Source organism: Sceloporus occidentalis, unplaced genomic scaffold (assembly GCF_023333645.1).
Source record: "Sceloporus occidentalis isolate IW3139 unplaced genomic scaffold, rSceOcc1.0.p SCAF_1, whole genome shotgun sequence".
NCBI lineage: Eukaryota > Metazoa > Chordata > Lepidosauria > Squamata > Phrynosomatidae > Sceloporus > Sceloporus occidentalis.
The window spans coordinates 78,810,552-78,837,673 of NW_028316981.1; the positions used below are offsets into that span (position 1 = coordinate 78,810,552).

Sequence of the window (27,122 nt, forward strand, 5' to 3'; positions counted from 1 at the left end):
CAAAGCTGTGGTCATGTTTTACAATGTTTTACATATACAGTGGGCCCTTGGTATACGCGGGGGATCTGTTCCGGACCCCCCCACGTATACCAAAATACGTGTATACTCAAGTCCTTTTTGTTCCCAATGGCGGCGCACGTGTACGCGCGCCGCCATTGGGGACAAAAGTCCCTGGCCTCCCTTCCCTTCCTCCCTCTTACTTACCTTTTGGGCCTGGAAGGCCTCCGGGTGCGGCAGCTTGGCCTCCTCGCTGCCGCCGTGGGACAAGCTGGGTGGCGGCGGTGGCAGCAGAGGCCAAGCCTTAGCCTCCTCGCCGCCACTGTGGAAGGGCCCGATTGCGGTGCTGGAGGCCTCTTGGCTACAAGGAAGCAGAGCCGCCGCGCCGGAGGCCTCCCAGGCCTCCAGCGCCAGCATCCGGCCCTTCCGCAGCGGCTCCAGGAGGCCGGGTGCTGGTGCTGGAGGCCTTGAAGACCTCCAGTGTTGTGATTCGGCCTCCTTGCTGCCGCCGCAGGAAAAGCCCGGTGGCAGTGCTGTTGGGACCAAGAGGCCTCCAACACCGCCATTGCGTCTTTCTGCGGCAGCAGCGAGGAGGCTGAGGCTTGGCCTCCACCGCCGCCGCCCAGCTTTTCCCACGCTAGTAGCCCAGGCCAGAAAAGTAAGTAAGGGTGAGGGAAGGGAGGGAGGCTGGGAGGGGGGAAGCAAGGAGATGAGGGGAGGAGAAGGAAGTTGTCCCGAATGGTGGCGCGGTTTGCCATCCGCAGATGCTCAAATCCGTGGATGGCAAATCCGCCTATAAGGAGGGCCGACTGTAACAGTTTGTGCCTTTTTTCCATCCTTTACTGTATATATCATTTTCCGAGAAGCTAAGTATGAATACACCTTTCAAGTAATATCAGGTAATATACAAGGTTGATTCAGCAATCTGAAACCAATATATTTCCTTGAATTAAAGAATGGAATATTCTATACATTTCCTTTGAGGCTACCTTCTATGGTAGTTAATATACTGAGGGGGTTTGGATATAGCGTTAAACCATGGTTTAGTGTTATATGCACAAGCTGCAGTGAGTCTTGGTCCTTTGTGCCCCCTGGTGTGTGCCAGGGAATGGAAGCATCCACTCTTAGTATTAAATTAACCAGACTTATATCCAAAGTTGGTAAATGCTTGTACATTTGAATTCTAATTAGCAAACAAGTGAATATCATAATCCAGAGTTTAATCCTTGGTAATCAAAGTCTAAACAACTCAAAATGTAAAAGAGAATGCAGAAGAATCCACAAGCCACAGGCTTGTCACAGGTAAGTATATTATGCTGAACGATGGCTTAGCATTATGCCTGAACTACCCTACTGTGTGATCCAGCCAAAACTACAGAAAAAACTTTCACACCTCAGTCAAAACCACCTCCATCAGACGAGTCATAGGATCTTGACAGCTCACAACAGCAGAGACCCAACTATTTTCTTCCTCTGGCTGATATACGTTTACACGTTGCCCTTGGATGGTGTAAGGACCTAAGGAGAAAGTTCCACAAGAGAATACCATCAGTCAAATCTGTACCACTCCACCAAGAAGTCTTTGGCAAGAGTAACAGATTTAAAATGCATTAATTTTATAATGGAGCACACAAACCAGATTTACTAGGACTTTTTTTCCTGGAACACAGAATAAAGTCTTTTAACCAGTGGTACATCTATTAAATACCTTAAAGACACCAGATCCAGTCAGCTCTTGGAAACTAAACAGGGCCAGTTCTGGTTTGGACCTGGTTAGAGACTGCCAACAAATACCAGGTGATGTAGGCTCTATTTCAGAGGAAGGGATTGGCAAAACCACATCTGAGTACCCTTTCCCAAAGAAAAACCTATGAAATTAATGGGGTTGCCATAAGTTGACTTGAAGGTGCGTGTGCACATGCACACAGATATATACCAACAGTAGGATACAAAAATAGTTTTGGGGAGTATATAAGGCTTTCAAAACAATTAGTAAGAACTCTCTCACATACAAGATCTATCCTTCTGCACTTGTCACATTTTCTTTCCTATTTACAGTCCGTCCATGCCATCCACGGGTTTGCTATCTCCAGACTTATGCTCATGCAGACAGCAAGCCTGGGATGAGAAAATGGCATGTGTGCCTGCGCTACACACACAGTGCCACATGCAGGAGCGCAACTCCATTACAATCAATGGGACTTGAGGTCTGGAACAGATCCCCTGTGTATACAAAAGGACCACTGTAGATTATCTGTCCGTGACCTTGTGACATGCTAGCATTAACCACTGTAGTCAAATATATTAATATATTACTTTCACCTGGGATTCTGCCATTGACCAATACAAATGTCCTTCTCAGGCAAGGTGGCTTGTTTCTTTTCTATTATGGTGAGACCCAGATTCTTGGACAGTGAATGGTGAGACAGAGAATATGAAAAAATTAAGAAATAAACATTGGCTTACCTTGTGATATGTTTGTTTTCAGCGATGGAGGCTAAGGAATCCTCAACTGGGTTAGTTCTCTCGCTCCAGTAATAATAATAATAATAATAATAATAATAATAATAATAATAATAATAATAATTTATTTATTTATTTGTATAGGCAGGGACTAGGAAGTTGCAGGTGACATAGGAGGGAATGCCCCTGACCTTCCAGTCGTTGATATAGCTGAAGCTAAAGCCCTCCCTTCAGCCACCATCTTGGGGGGAGAGAGGCCTGGCCTGAAAGACTAAGAGCCCTCCTTCTGACCACCATCTTGAGGGGGAGAGAGGCCTGTTATGTTTTATTTTGACTTTGTATTGTACTTCCTGTTGTACACCGCTTTGATCTAATTTGGAAAAGCGGTATATAAATAAACATTATTATTATTGTTATTATTATTTAACACTAATATCTAACTAGATTAACGATAAAACAATATAAAAACAACTGAGATATGAACTCCGCCCTCTCCACAATCGAAGCATCACCTCAGTTCTGGGATTCTTTCGCCTCCATCGCTGAAAACAAACATATCGCAAGGTAAGCCAATGTTTATTTTTCCAGCGATGGAGGGGCGGAATCCTCAATTGGGATATGTCAAAGCTATTTACTATGGGAGGGAGAACTGACAATGTCAACTAGACAATTGTTTGGAGGACTTGCCTACGCAATGATGCCTCTGCGGATTGGAAAACATACAAACGGTAGTGGCGGAAAAAGTGGAGTGTGTTTCAGTTCAGTTTCCATGCGTGAAGATTGAGCCATTGTGGTTCTGGATGAAATATCTGACCCTGGGATAACAGGTCTGGATGAAGAGGAAGCTTGATCTTGTCCTGTGCCAGGGATAAGATTTCTGGAAACCAGGTCCTTCTTGGCCAATGTGGAGTGACTAGTATCAGAGTTGATCTTTCGCTTCTTAGCTTTAGTAGGCACCTGGATATCATCGGGATTGGGGGAAAGGCATAGAGCAGACCTGCTGGCCAAGGAGTGTGTAGGGCATCCGTGTCCTCTGAGCCCTGAGACGAAAATTGGGAGAAAAATCTTGGCAGCTGATTGTTTATCGGGGATGCAAACAGATCTACCATGGGTGTTCCCAGGGCCCGGGATATCAGTTGAAAGACCTCTAGATGGAGATGCCATTCAGCCTTGTCTACGTCCATCCTGCTTAGCCAGTCTGCCCTCGTGTTTAGAAATCTCTTTTATTTGTTCAGCCCTTAGAGACAGGTTGTTTTCTGACCAGCTTATAAGACTCTTAGTTTCTTGCATCAGCGATCGTGACCTCATCCTGCCATCTCTGTTGACATGTGCTTTTGCTGTGATGTTGTCTGTCCTGACCACAACATTGGCGTTGGTCAACAGACCAACAGGCATGAAGGACCAGGCGAATCGCGCTGAGCTCCAGCCAACCGATGCTGTGGGCTCTTTTGAGATCAGTCCACTTGCCCTGAGTCTTGCATCTGTGGTTAGTTGTATCTGTTGAAGATGCCATATAGGGCGTTCCAGTTGGATTTGATTGGACATTCACCACTGTAGTGACCTTTTTACGCTTTGGGGCACGTGAACCTTTTTGTTTCTTTTTTGAGCAATGATCTTTTGAAAGGGGAGAAGCAGTAGACAAGACACATTTGTCCAAAGTGGTGGTTTGCCAGATATGATGGAACTGTTGTAGCCTGCCCCCTCTTTGTCTGAATGAGTTGTTGTTGTTGTGAAAGGAAGATTGACCCTGGCGGGAAGACTTTTTGTCATCAAGTCTATGTGTGGATGGTAGTGCCTTCTTTTTGTCTTTAGTTTCAATGAGTATGGGTTCTAGTACTTCACCAAAGAGTTTGGACCCCCCAAACGGAGCCATCGTGAGGTTCTGTTTTAGATCACATATCTACTTGCCCATTTTTAAGCCAGATCTGTCTTCTAATCAGGATGGAGGCAGCCTGGGCTCTGGCACAAAATTGGATGATGTCTTGTAACACATATGAAGTGAATTTATGACCTTAACAAGCTTATTGATACCTTGTCGGAGCTTGGTATCACCTTTGGGCACTAACTGAATGAGGTCTTTTGCCCAGACATATGCAGCCCTTGAGAGGATAGAGACAGAAGATGAAGCCCTGATGACTGTGGAAGAAGCCTCGAAATTTCTTTTTAAGGCTGAGTCTGATCTCTTGTGTTTTGGAATTTTTCCTGTGTCATTGCCATCTTTATCATAAAAGGCCAAGGACATGAGTGCTGATACCAGGACATCAACCAAGGGGACCTGGAACATGGCTTTTGGCTGGTCTGTCTTCTGAACACTGGCCCTAAATGGGCTGGGCAGAGATAATGAGAAGGGAAGTTTCCATAACTTCTGGGCAGTTTCCTCACTGATCCCTGGCCCTGAACGGGCTGGGCAGAGGTGATGTGAAGAAATAGAGACATAGAGGGGATACCCCTCACCATCTGTTGTCACGGCTCCCATGTGCTGGAAAGCTGATTGTAGAAATCTCCTGTGCTCCCACCATGAAAGGAGGCAGCTTTGGAGGAGAGGGAGAGTCATAGGCAAAGCCAAGACCTTTCTCCAATCCTGGGAGCCCTTGCCATATTAAATCTTTCTTCCTGTTTCCAAGGCAGTAAGAGAAACAAAGAGAAGGAAAAGGACTGGAGTGGCTGTAGTGAAGAAGTTGCAGAGCAACACCAAACACATCCTACTGGAGTGACAGGCAGGATAATACTGGCCTTCTAGGGTTAGCTTCACTCATGTGGGGCCACCAGAAGGTCTCACTTTTTTACTTCCTGCCTATTGGAGTGAGTGGGAGGAGCATAACCCGAACTACAGGATGTGGGGGTCTTATCTACTGGGAAATGGCCGAGGACATGCGTGCTGAGACCGGGATATCAATCAAGGGGACCTGGAACTTAGACATCAATGAATTTGATAAAGTGTAAAATTGTTTTAACTCCTGAAGGGTTTGGTCTGACAACTGTGAGTTTGGACTACTCTTCCCTTACCACTCTCATAAAGTCAGCAGGAAATGGGACCTCTGTGCAAGGGGGTCAGGGACGTGGGAAGGAGTCATCTTTCCCTTGAGGCAGATCAGTGTCTAGAACCTGAGTGGGTTTTGGGTGTGTCAGACAATTCCAGAGCCTTAATGGCTTTTTTAAGGAGGATGGAAAAATCATCATCAGCAAATAAGTCTGGCAGAGGAAGGGGGGAAGGGGATGTCCACCTCCTCTTCCTCAGAAAGGTCATTTTGACTCCCCTCAGAAACCAACCGTGACTGGGAGTTATCCGTAAGTTCCTCTGAGGAATGATTGGAAAGTAGAAGTTTAGCTTTCTTGTAGTTTGAATGGTGGCCACTAGATGTCGCCCTTCTCTTATGAGAAGCCTTGGAGTGAGTGGATTTGGCGGGTTTTTCCCCACCGCTTTTAACAGCTCTGTGCCCCTCTCATTATCTGGTATGGCCTCTGAGGATGACCTGGTTGGCACTGAAGAAGAGGGGGAATGAGCCCAGTGGAGTGAATCCTCGCGCCCCATCTCTGGGGAGATTTAGGGAGGAGGCAGACTGAGCCGCAGGCAAGCCGAAGGTCATGGCCTGAGGTAGGGGTGGGGACAAGGCACCCGCCTAGCCCACAATGGCAGACGCCTGCATGGTGATTAGTGAAGCCAGGAGGGAGGAAATCTCCAGTGGAAGGGTGAATGGAGAGGCCGCCGGGAGAGGCAAAGTGGGGCTACTTACATGCCTGACGGGCTCCGCTGGCTGTGCCATCCCTTCCCGATCTTGGGAAGGTCAAGAGTGGCCTGGAGCATCTGGACTCGGAGATGAGGGTTCTCCTTCCTCCAGCTGCACCACTCTGGGGGTCCCCGCTTAAGCCGCTGTCTGGGCTCGCCGCAAGTTGCCCTCAAACTGCAAGGATTCCCCGGACATGCCGGGGCTCTCCTCTGAATCATCCATATTAAGGCTCCTGACTCGCTATCTAGTCCTGCACTCAGGGAAGGAAGGGAGTGAAGGATAAGGAAAAAGGGTTTTCTTTTTTGTGGTAAAAGGTGAAGGAAAAGAGAGAAAAACAAGAACAACCTATCCGGAGCGAGGCAGGAACAAGACTGGCAGGACAGGGGTGTTCCCTCCTATGACATCAACTGCAACTTCCTAGCCCCTGCCTATTGGAGCAAGAGGAGGGAACTAACCCAACTGAGGATTCCTTCCCCCCATCACTGGAAAACTGCTGCTTTAAACCCGAGGCAGAGAATTTGTAGCTTTTTGAGAACAGCCAGAGCTTAGCAGTGGTAGCAACTGTTAGAGTAATTCATCTGAATGACTACAGGTCTTCCACACAATATAAACCATATTCTAATTACAGAAGGAGATACCATAGTCCTATGAGATTTTGTGTATGCATTTATGTGTGCATTTCTATCACTTCCCATAAAACACTGAAATTTTATTTTATATTTAATAATCATATAGAAAAATAAGGAAGTTTAACTTTCTAAGTAATTACTGCTCATTTTCACATATATAGCTTAGTGACTGGGGAAATGCGATTGGCTTAATGTGCATAAATATCGCATAAGGTGGGCGTGCAACTCAACAACAGAATATGGACAACACATACAACAGTTATGTTTAATGTACATCCTGCCTTTCTGTGGTAAGTGTCCAAGACAAGTGGCTAACATTTTAAAAAAACAAAACAAAACATGTTAAATGCAAACAAAAACAAGTAAACAAAACATTACCAACATTATCAGCAGCACACACTCAGCTCAACAGTCCTCTCTGAATTACGTCACCAGCAAAATGCCAAAGGCTGCATCCACACTGCAGAAATAATCTGGTTTTACACCACTTTAACTGTCAAGGCTCAATACTATGGTATTCTGGGAATTGCAGTTTATGGTGGCACCAAAGCTCTCTGACCGACAAGGTGCAACGTCTCACAAAAGTCCGACTCCCAGAACTGCACTGCACTGAACATGGCCGTTAAAGTGGGGTCAAACCGGATTATTTCTGCAGTGTGGCTATAGCCCAAAACAGGGCTAGGCATCATCTGAAGTGGAGGCCAAGGCGGGACTCCATTGCCGCCTTCTTCACCATCGGCTCTCCAGCAACGGTGGTGGCGCAGAAGCACTCAGGCCTGGGCGAGGCTCTCTTCCGCCCCTCCTTCCACCTGCCTGGTTGCCAGAGCGACGCAACTGAAGCGGAGGCCAAGGCGGGACTCCATTGCCGCCTTCTTCACCATCGGCTCTCCAGCAACAGTGGTGGCGCAGAAGCAGTCAGGCCTGGGCGAGGCTCTTATCTGCTCTTCCTTCCACTTGCCTAGTCTCAAGACCATTGAACTCTGTCCCCAGTTTTTGTCATTACTTAAAAAGTCACAATAGATCGATTGCAGACTATTTAGGGGACTACGAGACACTGGTTAGATGGAGGGTCTTGAGGTCAATCAAGATATATATCCATCATTGTATGTTTCAGGGGAGGGATTAGATGTCTTCAACGGAGCAGCAATTCAAGTTGTGCAGGGCAATGGAAGATATGGCATTAGCAGGGCAAAAGGTCATTACAGAAGAAGACGTGATAGATGTCTGATATCTATTCCGCCTTCCATTCGCCCTGCTACCCCAAAAGATCTGGAAAGCATGCCTAACCATTCGCCAAACCTTTCCCTGCTCTTATGTAATGCCAGGTCAGTGAAGAATAAGTCCCGTATCATCTATGACTTACTGATAGATCACAATGCTGACCTGGCATGTATCACAGAGACCTGGCTAGGAGCAGATAGCTCTGTAACCTGGGCTCAGGCCCTTCCGGCCGGGTACTCTGTCAATGAGCAGATAAGGGGAAGCGGGAAGGGGGGAGGCGTAGCCATAATCCATAAAAACAATCTCACTTTAACCAGGATACCTATCCGTGCATTAAACCACATTGAATGCATTTACCTTCGCTTGAAGACCAGGGAGAGTTTGGGGATTCTGTTGGTCTATCGCCCACCCCGTAACGTAACAGACTCCCTAGCTGAGCTGACACAACTAGTCTCAGAGCTGATGTTGGAATCGCCTAGGCTGTTAGTCCTGGGCGACCTCAACATCCCTCTCAAGGGTGATTTGACTAATCTTACTGGTGCGGCTTGGGAATTCATGGGTTTCATGACAAACATGGGCCTCTCCCAGATAGTCTCTGAGCCCACGCATTCTGCAGGTCATACTCTTGATGTGGTCTTCTGTACTGAACAGGCATATCCATGGGCAGAAATAACTAGTATCTCCGCATTATCATGGACAGATCATTTCCTGGTTAAGGTTGGTCTGGAGACTACTATTCCTCCCTCTAGGGGTGGAGGACCAATTAAAATGGTCCGCCCTCGAAGGCTGATGGAACCCATTAGGTTCCAAGAAGCCCTAGGGGGTTCTATGGTTGGCAGTGCCAGTGACTCTGTTGAAGTTCTGGTTAATTTATGGAATAACAACATCACCAGAGCTATAGACATGATCGCTCCCAAGCGTCCCTTCCAACCCAGTAAAAACCGTAACCCTTGGTACACTGAAGAGCTTAAACAAATGAAGCGGGTTGGACAACGACTAGAGAAGCGTTGGCTGAAATCTCAACTCATATCTGATAAGATACTTCATAGGACTTTTCTTAGGTCCTATCAAATGGCGATAGATGCAGCCAAAAAATCTTTCTACTCTGCATCTATCGCATCTGTGAAATCTCGTCCAGCTGAGCTGTTCAGGGTGGTAAGGAGTTTAACACAACTGCCTCCCACCCAGAACCCTCTATTAGAGTCAACCATAGCTTACTGTAATGCTTTTAATGATTATTTCACAGATAAAATCTCTCGGATAAGAGCTGATTTAGATGCCAACTTTAAGTCAGAAGCAATGAGAGAGGCATCCAACGCCTTCGCCATTACTGTTAGACTGGATCAATTTGAGTCGGTAAGTACTGAGGACGTGGACAAGCTCCTTAGTAGTCTGAAAAAAACGACTTGCCCTCTTGACCCTTGCCCATCCTGGCTGGCCGTCCAGGGGGGTGATATAGTCAAGCTGATGCTGAAAAATATAATCAATGCATCCTTCAGGGAGGGTACCCTGCCTTCTTGTCTTAAGGAGGCAGTGGTCAGACCACTCTTAAAAAAGCCCTCCCTGGACCCTCTGGATAGAAATAACTATAGGCCAGTCTCATTGTTATTATTATTATTAACCTTTATTTATGAAGCGCTGTAAATTTACACAGCGCTGTACATGCAATCTTTTTAGTTAGACGGTTCCCTGCCCTCAGGCTTACAATCTAAAAAGACATGACACAGAAGGAGAAGGGAGTGGTGACGGGAAAGGGTAAGAGGTCCAGCAGTTCCTCTCAACCTCCGAGGCCTGGACCAAGGCAGATGGACAGGAGGGAGGGCTTGGCTTCAAAATGGAAGGTTAATCATTATCCAGGGAAAATACATACTCACAAGTAGGATAATACATATACAGTACATAGCAATACAGGAAATGGATCAATAAACAGTCAACAACAGAACATCAGATAGTAAGCGACAATTATGCGATGTCTGGGAAGGCTTCTCTGAACAGGATGGTTTTCAACTCCGTTGCCATTCTTGAGCAAGGTGATCGAGAGGGCAGTCGCCAATCAACTACAGGCAGTCTTGGATGAAGCTGATTATCTGGACCCATTTCAAACCGGATTCAGGGCAGGATACGGAGTTGAGATGGCCTTGGTCGCCTTAGTTGATGATCTCCGTCTAGGCATTGACAGGGGAAGTGTGACCCTGCTGGTGCTCTTAGACCTCTCAGCGGCCTTCGATACCATCGACCATGGTATCCTTCTAGAACGCCTGAGAGAGTTAGGTATCGGAGGCACTGTTCTACAGTGGTTCCGGTCCTACCTCTCAGGCAGATTCCAGATGGTGGCGCTAGGAGACAGTTGCTCTTCTAAAAGAGAGATAAAATTTGGTGTACCCCAGGGCACAATATTGTCTCCTATGCTGTTTAACATTTACATGAAGCCGCTGGGAAAAATCATCCGGAGACATGGGGCAGGATGTTATCAGTACGCTGATGACACCCAAATATATTTCTCTATGTCTCAAACTGATGCAGTGTCTATGGATGGCATCTCTCCTCTGAATGCCTGTCTTGGGGCGGTAATGGACTGGATGAGGGAAAACCGACTCAAGCTGAATCCAGGTAAGACGGAGGTACTTGTTATAGGAAACCCAAGCCCAGGTATGGAATTATGTCAGCCAGTTTTGGATGGGGTCACACTTCCCCTGAAAGACTCTGTCCGCAGCTTAGGGGTGCTCCTTGACTCATCGCTTCACCTGACAGCTCAGGTAGATGCGACAGTCAGGAGCACTTGTTATCAGCTTCGGCTGATACGCCAGCTGCGCCCCTTCCTGGAGCAGGGAGACCTTGAAACAGTTGTACATGCGCTGGTCACCTCTCGATTGGACTTCTGTAATGCGCTGTATATGGGGCTACCCTTGTGCCAAGTTCAGAAACTTCAACTTGTACAAAATATGGCAGCCAGGTTAATTACAGGTACTCGTCGTACCGATCACATAACACCGGTTTTGAAATCCCTTCACTGGCTGCCAATTAGTTTCCGGGCAAGGTACAAGGTGTTGGTGATTACCTTCAAAGCCCTACATGGCTTGGGTCCAGAATACTTAAGAGATCGCCTACTTCCATACTGTCCGTCCCGCACTCTAAGGTCCTCGGGGAAGAATCTACTTCAGCCAATAAAATCTAGGCTAACTTCAGTCACCCAGAGGGCCTTTTCCATCGCAGCTCCGAAGCTATGGAATGACCTGCCGAAGGAGATCCGTGACATTTCTACTCTTACAGCCTTTAAGAAGGCTCTTAAAACGGAACTCTTCCGGCAAGCCTTCCCTACCTAGTTCTACTCCCCATTTACTGTGACTTATGTCACTCTGTCCACCAATTCTTCTCTTAAATTTAATGAGAAGAATTAAATTAAAATTAATTAAAATAAAATCCTTGCCTCAAGAAGAAGAGCCCTCCCTCCATGACATCATCATCAGACCTGGGAGGGAGTGAAAAAGAGAGGCCCAACTTCCATCAGGCCTAACTGTGAATGTACTCACTACACTCTCTTTAATTTTATTGTATTTTATTTATTTATTTATTGTATTTTATTTTATTATCTTTATTTTTACTGTTGTAACCCGTCTGGATTCCTTGTGATTGGGCGGGCTATAAATAAATTATTATTATTATTATTATTATTATCTTTAGCCCGGTGTGAAGACTGGGGCAAAGTCACTGAGAAGATCTGTTCTTCCAGCCCTCAATATGTTGTAGTATGGCCAGAACATAAAGAAAGTTTCATAGGAGAAAAACCTTGCTCCAAACCATTTAGGGTTTTAAAAGTCACGAGCAGAATATTAAACTGTACGTATAAACATACATACTAGAATAGAATGGAGCTAATGTTACAAGAGAGTTACACAAGTAACCAATACCATGAAGTGTGGTCCCAGGAAAGAAACTTTCACACTTTTCAAAGGCAGCCCCAAATACCTACACTATAATAATCCAAATGTGATGGAACTCCCCTGTGGTGAGAGCTGATGATTCGAGAATAGATGAAGCTGGGAAATCAATCTCACTGTGTGGAGCACTCCATTCCACAGGGCAGCATGCTGAAATCCAGGATTAAAATGCAGATCAAGAAGGTCACTCTAGTCACAAATTAAGAGTTCACGAGGGGGCTGCTATCTCAAATCCAAGAAAAATCCATCAACTCCTATTATCCATTCTCTGCCCAGATGCATCACTGACCTGTCTGGATTAATTTTCATCTTTCCATTCATCCAATTTATTGCTGACATCACAGCATTACAACTAAAGGTGCAAATATGGCTATCGCAACACTCTTGAAACATAAAAGAAAGCACCCAACTGCCAATGTAGGAATACAATCAGTAGTTAGAAGCAGAATCTAAGTATCAGAGAATCTTGTGTCTGTGTGTGTATTTTTAAATGAAAGGCAGTTCGTCTTACCTCTGCTAAATATCTCCTGGAGCTTCTGGTCACTGATCAATGCATTGACAGCTTCCCTCAATACAGGCTGCTGCTGAAGAAGGTGGTTCTGACTTTCTGTTGCCATCTGCCAAGAAATGTTTTCAACATGAAACAAGCTGTGCTAGAAATGGATGAAAGCATAATGATACTGCTTGTAAGTCATGATTCCTTTGTTTCCTGATGTTCACTCTCCACAATAACAGGAGTAATTACCAGCAGTGAGTTTCACCACTGCTTCTAAAGTCATTCTGACACTACTTACTTGGCTTTACTCATTCACTGCTGCATATCCATGCATGTATATTTTGGCAAAGGCAAAAGAGCAACAAATACCCTGCTGCATTTGTTGTATAATGTGTATACAATACATCTTCACTCGGGGATTACTTAGTCAGGCAACCAAGTGGACCAGGACTCTTTTCACACAGCACACCTTTGCAATGTAATGTGAAAATCCTGCGATCAAGAGCCAAAACAACTCTGTTGCATAACACAGAATTTTAAAGCCATCAGGTCTTACTTCTGCTAAAAATCTGATGTATCTTGATTTTCACAATGAAAATCAACTTGTTCAAATTTTTGTAACATGGCATAAGCTTTTCCTGCACAGTTGGTTCGAAGTGCACTGGTAAGGGACATGTATTTTCATGTGTCTCTTACCTAATCTCCATGAAGCTCCACAGATTTGGCTCAATGAATTCTTTTTAGATTACTAAAACAGCAATGAAGTACTTTAATTTGGACTTAATGGCCCAAGGTCACAAAGTAATATTTTAGGAATACCCAAGTGGGAATTATTATCTCTATAGAACCCCATGTTGTTGTTGTGTACCTTCAAGTTGTTTCCGAATTATGGCGACTATAAGGCAAACCTATCATGGGGTTTTCTTGGCACGAGTTCTTTAGAGGAGTGTTGCCATTGTCTTCCCCTTAGGATGAGAGCATATTACTTGCCCAAGGTCACCCGGTGGGTTTCATGGATGAGCAGGGGAAAACCCAGGTCTCCAAAGTCATAGTCCAACACTCTAACCACAACACCATGTTGGCTCTCCTGTTAGATGATTCTTACTTTAGTGTTTAGTGTTATATCTATGCTTTTTAAGATCCTGTCTAGTTCTTTCATAGCTACCCTTCCAGTCCTAGTTTTCTTCCACTTTCTTCACTGCAATCTCTGTTCTAGATTGATGATTGATTCAAAGTATGGGAAATCTTTGAATATTTCAATTTCATAGTCTTCTAGATTGAATTTATATAAATGTGGTCATTATTTTTGTTTTATTGATGTTTATCATTAAGTCTGCCTTCGCACTTTCTTTTTTTTCTTCAGTAATTGTTCCTGGTCATCATTTTATGCTACTAGTATGGTGTCACCTCAGTATATTAGATTGTTGATGCTTCTTCCTCTGATCTTCACTCCTCTTTCTTCTGAGTCTAAGCCTGCTCTGCATATGATATTTTCGGCATATACGTGCAACCCTATCAGACCCTTTTTCTAAATGGAACCATTCTGTTTCTCTGTATTTTGTTCTAACAGTAGCCTCTTGCCCTGTGTAGAGGTTACGCAGCAAGGCAATCAAATGTAATGCTACATCCATTGCTTTAGGGTTCCCCCCCCAAAATTTATTTTAATAATAATAATAATAATAATAATAATAATAATAACTTTATTACGGCCATTTGGCCAGCAAATTTTTATTTTAAAGTTTTTAAGTAATCTCTAGTCATTATATTTTCTATCAAGTACCTGGATCATATTCTACATAATGTTTAGCGAAATCATGACAAATAACAACTGTACCATCAATTTGTGCACTGCTAATTTACCTGGAAGTGACTTAATTCACTGGCATCAGACAGGAATCTCAAGTCACGGTCTACAAGAGATTCTACTGGAACCACAGTACCTAAACCCAGCTTATCAACTAAAGGAGTGAAGGTCTGTGAATGACAAGAAACAAATACAACATGAAAACAGATAGCAGCACCCTTATTTGAAATTAGAAATTCTCACAAATTTCAAAATAGATCTACTGCACAAGTCTCTGTTCCACACAACCTGCCTATTTTGCTGGAATAGCACTCCATTATTTAAGCTAAAAAGTTTCTAACACCACTTTATAAAAGAACATTAAAAACCCCTGCAGTGTTTTAATTTCGCAGGTTTGAATTTTTCAACTTTTCAATGATAGTTGAAATTCAGATTATCTTTTTAAAAAACAGACACTGTTTATTAACTTCTGATTAATGGCAAAAAGAAAGGTGGAGATACTCACCAATGCAGGCCAATGCTCAACTGATACTCTAGTTCCTTGAAGCAGAATTGGCTCACTTCGAGGGACCCATACCAGAGATGCTTCCAGCATCAGAACTATCACTTCTTCTGCATGAACCTTTACCCAAGCATGTTGCTTCCAAGTGCACCGGTCAAATTCCACAAATATCTGCAAGAGATTCCAGAATTTCTTTCTATCACAAAAGTGTGCAAAGTTAGAACAACCAGGCAATCAAATGTGTATCTTGAACAGAGGTTTATAAATATCAGCTTGTCTTATCAACTGAGGGGCTGTACACACAGCCCTTAAGAGTGGTGTCATGCTGATCCTTTCCTAGCCGGATCGGGGCTGCAGCAACCGAATGCCGCGGCCCCGATCTGGCCTTTTCAGGATGCAAAAAGAGCTGCAAAAAGCGGCTCCTTTTTGTGTCCTGGAAAGGGCGCAATAGCCATGGCTATATGGCGCTCCTTCGGCACTGTGTTGTGCGGATGCAGTGCCAAAGGACCGCTGTATCGCCGTACGCTGTGTGGAGCAGTACGCAGTGTCCGGGGGGGGGAGTTGGGGCATGTGTCATGTGGACATGATGCCCTGAATCTGCCAACAGGCCAGCCTTAATGGCCAGTCTGAAGAGCCCCTAAGCCTGTATCTCTGCTGGTTTTATGCCTTTGATTTTGACTTATGGCAATCCTAAGAGAGGAATGGCATGTGATTACAAACATTGTGAACATATCATAGGGTTTTCTTGGATAGACTTCTTCAAAGGGGATTTGCCATCCTCTTCCTCTGAGGCTGAGAGCATGACCCAGTGTGTTTCCATGCTTGAGTGGGGATTAGTCCAAGAGTCAAGCACTACAGTACAGTGTGTCTCTCCCTCTGTATGTGCCTTCACGATGCCTGTCAACCCTATGAATTTCACAGACTTTTACCAGGCAAGTAATACTCATAGGTGGTTTGTCATTGTCTTCCTCTTATCGTTGTGTGCCTTCAAGTGATTTCCTACTTATGGTGACCCAATGCAAACCTATCAAGAGTCTTCTTGGTAAAATTTGTTCAAAAGAGTTGCCACTGCCTTCCCCAGAGACCAAGAGCATGTGATCTGCCCAAGGTCAGCCAGTGGGTTTCATGGCCAAGCTGGAAATTGAGCCCTGATCTCCAGACTCATAGTCCAAGACTCAAACTACTACAACACCCTACCTCTTTAAAAATTCAATATCTTTCCCTTTAGCATTATAGATAGCTTCAGAAAAAGGCTATGTTTTCTTTAGCTTTTACTGTGATATGCGTGATGGTAAGAAAAAGAAGTCTCTTGTTTTTTCTTTTTCTTTTTAGCCTGCCTAAACGACCCATCCTTTCTGTGTTCTGGTTACATTCACAAGGCTTGGGAGAGGGGAAGGGTTTTTTTCCCTAGAGTCTTGTTTATACAGAGGTGTTGATAAGATAAGACACAGCTGGAGAAATGCCTGTTTCTTTTCTCATACAAAGGGATCCCAGTGAGAGAAAAATCCCCTCCCCACCCTTCCCCAAGCCCCTGGAGTTGCTAGAGGGTTGGAGGGAAAAGCAAAGACTTTGCAATTCTGTAGAAAACTCTGAAGAAGAGCAAGGCATTGGGGGGGGGGGGGGGGAAGCAGAGGAAATGCCTATGTACCGTTTTTTTTTTAAACCTAAGCTTCTTGCAAGTCTGAAAATACTCTGCCTTTTCCTCAAGCCCTCTAGTAAGCATGGAGGGCTAGAAGGGCATTGATATTCTTTCTCAGAACACTGATAGGCCATTTCACCTCTTCCTGGAGGACCACATCAAGGGGAGAACTTTTTCAGGAAGTTTTGGAAAACAGAAAAAGGAAAAGGAACCCCTGCTTCCTGTCCCACTTTAATGGTGGCACAAGTCAATCAAGGGCTACAAGCACCCTACAAACAGATGAATAATGTTAATGTCCAATTCTGGAACAATACTTTGTACAGATTTATTGACCGAACAACCCCTCGATCCCTGCCCATCATGGCTGGCTGTCCAGGGGGGTTATGCCTTGATGGCACTTCTTAGATGTGTCATCAGTGCATCCCTTAGGGAAGGTCATGTACCATCTGCTTTAAAAGAAGCAGACCATTTCTGAAAAAGCCTTCCTAGGACCCTGACATGAAAAACTATAGGCCTGTATCCCATCTGCCATGTTTGAGCAAGGTGATCAAGAGGGCTGTTGCTCTTCAGCTCCAAGTGGTTTTGGATGAAGCCGATTATCTAGATCCATTTCAAACTGGCTTCAGGACAGGCAATGCGCTCTACATGGGGCTACCCTTGTGCCTAGTCCGAAAACTTCAATGGGTACAGAATATGGCGACCAGGTTGATCACTGGAACGTCTAAGAGTGACCATATAACACCAGTATTAAAGTCACTCCACTGGCTGCCTATTAGTTTTCGAGCACAGTACAAGGCGTTGGTTATTACCTTTAAAGCCCTACATGGCTTGGGCCCAACCTATCTAAGGGATCGCCTACTCCCATATAATCTGCCTCGTACTCTCAGGTCCTCTGGGAAGAATTTATTGCAACCTATAAAAACTAGACTGACTGCAACTTCCCAGAGGGCATTTTCTGCAACCACTCCCAGCCTGTGGAACAGCCTGCCGGACGAGATGTGTCAAATCACCAACTTAGACAGCTTCAAGAAAGTTGTCAAGACAGATCTCTTCCGGCAGGCCTTTCCAGAATAAACTACTCAGCCATGTGGTGATTGCCCCCCCCCCCCACATATATATTATGACTCTGCCACTATTATTCGTTTTAACTGTTATGTAATTTTAAATTCTATACTGTTTAATTGTCTTTGTCCTTTGAGACTGAAAGAAGGTTGCAGCATAAGCTTTCATCGCATAAGCTACTAGATTCAGTCTACAAAAGCTTATGCTACAACCTTCTTGCTCTCATTCTCAAAACAGCTACAATATCTTTTTGCATACTGATCCAGACTAACATGGATATGTCTTTGAATCTGGCAGGAGAGTGATCAAAATATGTCAGGAAACAATGCATCGGAAGAGAAGATCACAATACTTTAGGGAAGAGATGACCAAGGTACAGACCAGAGGTTCTGAAAAGAGAAAGGCCCCTCTTTTTGAAATATAAAGACAGAAGGAACAGAACTCAACAGCAGACTGAGTAGAGCAAACAAAGGAAAGACAGGTGTCCAGGATAGAGTTTTAGCTGTGTTCCTGTTCAACAAGTGGGTGGCAATGGGATATTTTTTTAAATCAAGGAGAGCTTGAGTGGGAAGATGGTCTTGGACATAGTGAGGCTGACATGACGGTAAAGCACCTAAACCAGTGGTTCCCAACCTTTGTTGGGCCGCAACCCCCTTTGGGGAGGAAAGTCCCACCCGTGGCCCCCCTGATAGGTTGGGAGGCCAGGAAGGGGCAGGACTTCCAGCTGCCTACAAGCCCCAGCAGGCTTTGCGGCCGGAGGTCCCGCCCCTTCCCAACCTCCCAACCAATTAGGGAGGCCACTAGGGGAGAAGGGGTGGGACTTCCGGCCGCAAAGGTCTCTGGGGCTTGTAGTCCCGTCCCTTTCTCCCCGTGGTTGCCTGGCAGCCGCAGGGAGAAAAGGAGGAGGCAGCCCCGATCGTCCCTTCCTCCCCGCGGCTGTCTGGCAGCCATGGGAAGGGAGGGAGGAGGAGGACCCCCGCCCCCTTCCCTGCCTCCCCGCGGCAGTCTGGCAGCTGCGGGAAGGGAGGGAGAGGAGGAGGCGGCCCCACCCCTATCCCCTTCTCCTTGCGAGGGCCAGCGCTTGCAGGGAGAAGAGAAAGAGTCGGGAGCTAGCGCCAGCACCCGCGGAGAAAAGGGGGGAGGCAGGGGGATTTCCAACCTGGCGACCCCCACGAAAGGGTTGCGTGACCCCCAGGTTGGGAACCCCTGACCTAAACAAAAATATCAGAGAGCCAGCAGGAGATGTGGGACTGAAAAAAAGAAAACAGGTCTACATGTACATGGCACTGATAAAATAGGTGGTACCAAAGAGAGCTCTGATGTTATGTTGCGTATCTAATTAATACAGTAAGGTCTGAATTTCTGAAATATATACAGTCTGCCCTTTCTTTACGCAGGGGATCCATTCTGGACTCCCCCGCGTAAATCGAATTCCACCTATGCTCAAGCCCCATTTAAATGAATGGGGCTTGTGCACGTGGCGGCACAGGCCCCATTATTCCCTATCGGACGTGCCGCCCCCTTCTGCCAGCGTGGCTTTCAGCATATGCTGAAAACCGTGTAAAGTGTGCCCGCGTATGAAGCGGGCCCTCTGGACATTCATTAACACTGCATGGGTTTCACCCTGAATATCAGAACTTGCCCCATATCTGCCATTTTGAAAGACACATTGCTTCATTAGTCACTACTTTACAGTTTCCTTTAACCCAATAAAGACTTGTCTGAGGGCTGAATTGGTATTCCGTCTTGTAATATAGGGTTATGCCTTATTTGTATGTATGAAATTTTCTTTCTAGTGAAAAAATAGAAACTTTGGGGAACAAAGAAGAAAAAACCAACAACTCTTAATATTTTCTCTTTTGGAATTATGAAACACTTCAGAAGATATATGGAGGGGGCAATCTTCACAACTAGTGAAGATGATATACTATTGACAATTTCAGTATTGTCAACATTGAGTTAATTTTTCAATCCAAATATATTTCTTACCTAAATACTATAAATACTAAATAATACACTTTATTTTGCTGACTATAACATTAGTGATTTTTTTAATTTTTTCCTACTCCTCAGATGACAGTAACCAAGATATATGTGCACGGATAGCAAAGAGCACAGCCTCTCTTTAGTACAGGTTCACCTTAGGGTCGCCATAAGTCGGAAATGACTTCAACACAAGACAACAACTAATATTCACAATAATGCAAGCAGCGGGGAAAGGCTTTTATATTTTTACATTCTATATTTCAAATAGTATAATTGTATATGTGAACTGACTTATGAATTAAGCAGTTTATTTATTAAAGCATTTCAATAAGTGTGGGTTTAATATGAAAATATTAATTTCCTTTAAAAAATCTTCCATGGCTCCCGTTTTTTCTCTTAACCACCAACTACAATTCTGCATTACAAAAAACAAACCAACAAAAAAATTCCTACTAAAAAGTGCCTATTTAGTTAAACCTATGTCTCACTTTACCTGACTAGTATATCAAGTAATTGTGGTAAAGCACTTTGGTTTTACATATCAGTAGTCTTGATGATGGATATACAAGAGCAGTGTTTCATGTAGTGTAATTAAACCTCATCATGCCATATTTTTCAACAGAACTATTATTATGCCTCCTTTTATAAAAACCTGTATAGGTCATTTCTGATGCCCCCTTCTCCCTCCAACTCCATCTTCCTGCAGTCAGTAACAAGCCTGGCAATTTTAAAATGATGTCAGCTGGTACTATTATACTGCAACATCTTGCTAAAATATTTATATAGAGTCACTTCCATACTTTTAAAATTTTTATTTACTATGACAACAAACAGCATAAAGATTCATGATGCAGATTAGATACCTCCCAAGTAATTTTAGAAGCAGAATTATAAAGGAATGTGGAAAGAGAAATACCAATACTCTCTAAAATAAAAATAATTTTCAGTTCTGGAAGAAGTTACATTCTCTCCAGACAACAAAATAATGCATGCTTAACAGTAGCACCTACTGTGCAAAGTAAAAATGATCACAATTTGATAATATGGACCATTATCAACATTATCACATGTACCATGTATCAACATTTGTCAGTCTTAAAAAAATTGTCTTAAGAACCAAACATCAAGCATTCGGTGCAAAGTACCATTCATATGGATAATACAAAACCACAATCAAACAGCGGTAAAGATCTTTAAGGAGGTAATTGGTTCACTGATCATTGCAGAAATATTTTTATTGCAGTAAGGACAAAACAGAGCTATTTATTTTTCAGACAATGCTATTTCCTACTTTTAAAAGTTTGCCTGGCACTTTTCTTTGAAAAGCGTTTGTCACACTTACTGATCTGCCCCCACTACTGTCTGAGGAGATGTTAACAGAGGTCAGCTTTCCGTGAAATTCAACACTACAGAAAGAAGTTTGCACTTGCATAATGGGACCTTCCGCTCCTCAGCACTCTCCCTCTGGTCTGCTTTAGAGCAGGCTGGGCTGAGCTGGGCTGGGCTGAGAACTACCACCCCTCCCTGTTTTTCTGTCAGAAGCTGTTTAGGATGTGGGACTAACCGGACAACATCCTCTCTCTTTAATAAGTGGGATGAAAAATAGACTTGAATGTTGAAGTATTTTTTAAAAGTAAGGATGAGCATCCAAGAAGAATCCAAGGAGTCCTGGTGGCGCAGTGGTTAGATGCCTTACTGCAGCCACAAGGTTGGAAATTCAATCCTAGAGGAGGGGCCCAAGGTCCATTCAGCCTTCCATCCTTTCATACGTCAGTAAAATAGGTACCCAGCTTGTTGGGGGCTACTGGCTTACACACTGTAAACCACTTAGGGAGTGCTGGTTCACTGATAAGCGGTATAACAATAGACTTGCTATTGCTATCATCTGAAGAGCAGTATATTGGCGTTCATGGTTTTAATAAAATCTTTCAGTTACAACTTTGGGAACTGTTAGAATTTGTAAAGTCTTTAGGACAGTCTGACCATGCACATGGATAGACCACTCAAACATGAGTCATATAATACACAAATTTATATTTGTATTCATATTCAGCTAATGAGAAGTTGGGATTAGATGAAGGTAGGGTAAATTAAAAAGATGTGTCAGAAATTCTAAGTGTCAGATACTAACAGACTTAAAATATTAAACAAGTAAGTAATTGTTTAATTACTAAAAACAAGCCCTGCACCTAAAGTTTGAAATCACCAATTCTTTTAGGAGCCTTTCAGAAATAAAAGTAATGCTACAATGATTTTGTTACTAGTCATGATAGGAGAAACACTATTATATTAAAATTATAAACTTACATGAACACATATGTGGAAAAGACTAAGATCTAAAAATACTTTTCCAAAGGCTCTTGCACACACACAAAAAGAAACAGACAAGGCACTGTGTAATCAGCTTCTATAACAACCACACAACTAAAGTAAAATTTAACAAAGGTAGACTTAAGTCTACTTCCTCAGATGCATTTGGTAGAGATGCATTTGGTGGAGATGCATCTGAGGAAACAGACAAGTCTACGAAAGCGCATACTGTCAACTTCTTTCTTTCAGTTAGATTCAAAGGTGCTACAAGATCTCCCTATATCCTAAATGAAGTGTACTTTGAAAAGGCATATCAATTCATCTGGAATGCAAACATCAAAAAGAACCTAATGTATGCTTAACATAAACAAAATATGACTGATGTGAAGTTGAAGATGCCAGCCACTGATGCTGGCAAAACGTCAGGAAGAAACTCTTCTAGAGCATGGCCACAAAGCCCAAAAAACTCACAAAAAACTAAAAATATGACTGGTCTATTGCTTCCATACATTAGTGCTAATGCGATTATGCAAACCATAGATCAGGCCTGCGCAACATGCATGCGACTCACTAAACGATTTGCAGTGGCCTGTGAGGAGGTGGGACAACTTCCTGTAGAATGCATGGTAGCTGGTTAGTAAGAACCAGCCAGCTACTTGGGTAAGGCTCCTCCTCAGCTTGACCTTACTCCCGAGGAGGAGGAATGGGGAACGCTCCCCCAAAATCTCCTCCGCCACAGCCCGGTCTTAGTCCCAAGCTCTCCTTCACCACCCTCCCAATGCCAATGCTGCTGAAGAAAACTTCCACCTAAATGGAGGATGAGGAGGGAGGAAAAGAACTAGTCAGGCACTAAAAACCCTTATAAAAGTAACTTTATTGTCATTTGTAGTAGTCTACTTTAATTTACTACTATCTGAACTTTAAAGGAAAGTACCACATGTGACCATGTGATGGAGAAGTGAACACATTTTAATTCATTGTTCCTTTTATTGTGGTATCTGTGACATTTTAATCACTCTTATTCTCCCAAAATCCCTGGTAAATCATATGAATACTATCTTTTTCTCATCAAAATTCCCAGATTAAAGATAAAGTGTCCACATTTCTGCTGTAGACACTTGATAACTTGGGTGTGATACAGACCACGCCTTTGGGGCGGCCTGCAGGCGCCGCAATCCCCACAAGATTGGGGCCTGAGCAGCCACAGTGCCAGCCCCGGAGGCCTCGATCTGCTGCTTTTCCAGGCCTTGGGGAAGCGGCAAAACGCTGCTCCCCCCCCCCCCCGGCCGGGAAAGGGGTGTCCTTGGGGCTTTATGACCCAGGACACCCCAGGAAGCCACTGCCAGGCTCCTTCCGGCACCACTAAAAGGGCACCACAAGCATCCTGCAGCAGCGCGAGCATGTCACGCCCGCACCGTTTGGCTGCGGTGCGGACATGGCGTCATAATGGCGGCATCCTTGTATACAGGGCGTCGCCATTATGGAGCGGCAGGTACATACTAGGGTTACAGGGTTTCTGTAAAGGACGCCTTGATGCAACCCTAGCACGTCACGATGGCACCCCATAGGGCCCGTCTGTAAAGCGCCTAGGTAATCTGAGAATCGTAGTGTTGGAAGAGACCACTGGCATGCAGGAAATCTCAATCAAAGCATATCCAACAGATGGCCATCCAGCCTCTGTTTAAAGACCTCCAAAGAAGGAGACTCCACCAAACTCCAAGGGAGTTTGTTCCACTATCAAACAGCCCTTACTGTCAGGAAGTTCCTCCTAATGTTGAAATGGAATCTCTTTTCCTGGAGCTTGCATCCATTGTTCCAAGTCCTGTTTTCTGGAACAGCAAAAAACAAGCTTGCTCCCTCCTCAATATGACATCCCTGCAAATATTTAAACAAGGATATCATATAACCTCTTAACCGTCTCTTCTCCTCGCTAAACATCCTCAGCTCCCTAAATCGTTCCACATAGGGCATGGTTTCTAGGCCCTTCATCATTTTTGTCGCCCTCCTTTGGACATGCTCCAGTTTCTCAATGTCCTTTTTAAATTGTGGTGTCCAGAACTTGACACAATATTTCAGGTGGGGCCTGACCAGAGCATAATAGAGTGGTACTATTACTTCCCTTGATCTACACATTATACTTCTATTGATGAAACCTAGAATCACATTGGCCTTTTTAGCTACCACATCACACTATTGACTCATGTTCAACTTTTGTTCTACTTGGACTCATAGATCCCTTTCACACATAGTTTCATTCAGACAGGTGTCCCCCATCCTATATCTGTGCATTTCATTTTTCCGCCCTAAGTGCAGTACCTTACATTTCTCCCTGCTGAAGTTCATTTTGTTAGCTTTGGCCCAGCTTTCTAGTCTATTCAGGTTGTTTTGAATTTTGATCCTGTCCTCTGAGGTATTTGCTACTCCTCCTAATTTGGTGTCATCTGCAAATTTGATAAGTATGTCCCCAATTCTGTCATCAAAGTCATTGATAAAGATGTTGAATAGCACTGGGCCCAGGACAGAGCCCTGTGGGACCCCACTGGTCACTTCTCTCCAGGATGAAAAGAAGCCATTGTTGAGCACCCTTTGGGTTCGGCCGGTCAACCAGTTACAAATCCATGTAACAGTTACCTTGTCTAACCCACATTTTACAAGCTTCTTTGCAAGAATGTCATGGGGAACCATGTCAAAGGTCTTACTGAAATCAAGATATACTATATCCACAGCATTCCCTTCATCTACCGAGCTGGTAATTTTATCCAAAAAAAAAAAAAAAATTAGATTTGTCTGGCATGACTTGTTTCTCTGAAACCCATGTTGAATTTTTGTGATTATGGAATTGCCTTCCAGATATTCACAGATTCTCTAATGATCTGCTCTAGAACCTTTCCTGGTATTGATGTCAGACTAACTGGTAATGATCAACCCAATCCAATAATACTTGGAACATATTTTGAAAACAACCATTTCAAACATGATTCTAGAGTACAATAAACTAATTGGGGACAAGAGGTGTAATACTTCCCATTAACTAAATGTTGTAAGCAGTAAGAAAACCTTAAAAGTGTATTAAAACTTGTTCCGCTTAGCAAAGTAATTTTTTAAACATTAATGTAATTTTATGATAAGCAAAAATCTTAATTAATAAATGTAATTAACGGATACTAATTGAAATTTCCTTTTTTATAACATGGTTTATTTGGAAAAAGTTTAATCATTAATTATCCCTTTACTTGAAAAGTGAGCTACTAAAAACCTATCTCTGGTCCAAAGAACTTTAGTCTATTTTAATTTTGGCCCTTACCTACTTCCAAATTGTGCAACAAAATTAGGGCATTTATTGTAATGGTCATGATTTATCTACATCTGACTTGTTTGTTGTTGTGTGCCCTCAAGTCCTTTTGATTTATGGCAACCCTAAGGCAACCATTATCATGGGATTTTATTGGTAAGATTTGTTCAGAGGAGGTTTGCCATTGCCTTCCCCTGAGGCTGAGAGTTTGTGACTTGCCCAAGGTCACCCAGTGGGTTTCATGGCTGAGCTGGAAACTCTCATCTTCAGAGTCATAGTCTAACACTCAAACCACTACAACACAGTGGCTCTAAAAACTAATTTCTTAATTATTATGAAGCACTCCAGTAAAACTCAAGAAGGAGACCACAAAATCATCCCAGCATTCTCAGTGAAAAAACAGTTCTCAAAAGGGTCTTCTTTCAGCTGTCATCACCAGCAATAAATCTAGAATGCCAAAACAATGGGAGATGAGGTAGGAAGCAGGGCCACTCCACCAGCCTTGTTGAAAGAATACAGTGCTTGCATTCCTGGCAATTTCCTCCCCATCCTTTCCCCCTTGCAATGGCTTTCTCCATTGTAAGCCTGCTGACATAGGTTGCCTTTTATTGATTGTATGCAAGATGTTCCAAAAACCATTTTGGTGAAAAGCAGGATAAACATGATTAAAATAAATAAAAACAAATCACTAGTCCTCCCCCCCCCGCCAAATATAACAATTATACTTTCCAATACTGAAATGCCCACTGCTTCATGTACCGTCTCTTAAAAATACACTTACTAAATATTAAAATACGAATACAAAACCCCTAAATATTAAAAATACTATTTTACTATACATATTAAATTCTAAAGATACTAAAATACTAAATAAAAAAACTTAAAATTATTTTAAAACTGCACCGTAATTATTTTAGCCAATATTTATGATCATCTGACAGAAAGCTTGTTACCATTACTAACACCTAAATATATGCTATATTTTCTCCAGAAAAGATCTATCGTTTCATTCATAACAGGACAAGCAAAAGGAGTAGAAAAGCTAGTCATAAGCATCCAAATGTTAGGTCCAAAACACACTGTAGAAATAATCTAGTTTGAGACCGCTTCAACTGCCCTGGCTCGTGTGCTAGGGAATCCTGGGAATTGTAGTTTATTGTGTTAGCAGAACGCTCTGATAGAGAAGGCTCAGTGTCTCACAAACACTACTGCTACCCAGGACTACCTAGCATTGAGCCAGGGCAGCTAAAGCAGTCTCTGACTGGATTGTTTCTGCAGTGTGTTTTGGACCTTAGGCTTCTATTTACTAATTAGGACAAGTACAAAGTGGCATCAACATGAGACACATTGAGACAAATTCAGTGGTTGTTCTAGCCTCACTCTGTCTTCTGAAAGCAGCAGGCCAAAGTCTAAAAGCTAGTTTATGAACAGGGTGAGAAAAGTAAACTCTGTCCTAAATCTACTGCCTATCAGTAGCAACGAACCGCATCAGAGCTCAAGAATAAGAGGAGCTTATAAATCACAAACACTAACGAAGTATCCAGAAGATGGTTATCTCTCAGACAGTTCAGCATTATGCAGATAAATCAGAAAGTTTTATAGTAAGTACTTTTAATGGGAAGCACCAGTTCTTACCAGAGATAGTATTTTGGACTAGTAATGGTCAACATAGATATGAGCCCAAACCCAGTGAGCTTTACCCAATTCAGACTTGCCTAATCTATAAACAGAAAGTTCAAACACCTTCATCTGATACTTTTCAGAACTGTTTTCACTGCAGATAACAAAGTAGATGTTTCCTGGTCTTTATTCCTTTAACAGAAATATTGGTATCAGAAGTAGAAATACTATGGAAAGAAAAGGGATAGGTTCCGAGACCACAGAAAGGAACAGCAATTGAACATGTTTCAGTAAACTTCTTATTCAATACTAACATTATGTACATGTGACATGAAGCAACCAGGTCAAGAAAGCCTTGCATAAGTAAACAAAAATATTTTGAATCTTGTAGAGATCACTTGAAAGCTTCTTTCAAAATGCAACTTGGGTGATATT

At 43.4% G+C, this 27,122-nt stretch overlaps 1 protein-coding gene across 5 annotated transcripts in view; it reads right to left on the reverse strand.

The window, feature by feature from the left end:
- KDM3B (lysine demethylase 3B) overlaps window positions 1-27,122 on the reverse strand; it is a 73,265-nt gene that overhangs the window by 43,092 nt on the left and 3,051 nt on the right. For all 5 annotated transcript variants that reach the window (XM_089526617.1, XM_089526622.1, XM_089526628.1 and 2 more), the window contains exons 2-5: window positions 14,782-14,949; window positions 14,333-14,446; window positions 12,488-12,593; window positions 1,391-1,515 (exon numbers count right to left, since the gene is read on the reverse strand). In XM_089526617.1, the coding sequence (XP_089382743.1) occupies window positions 1,391-1,515; window positions 12,488-12,593; window positions 14,333-14,446; window positions 14,782-14,949 (513 nt within the window). The remainder of the gene's footprint in view (window positions 1-1,390; window positions 1,516-12,487; window positions 12,594-14,332; window positions 14,447-14,781; window positions 14,950-27,122) is intronic.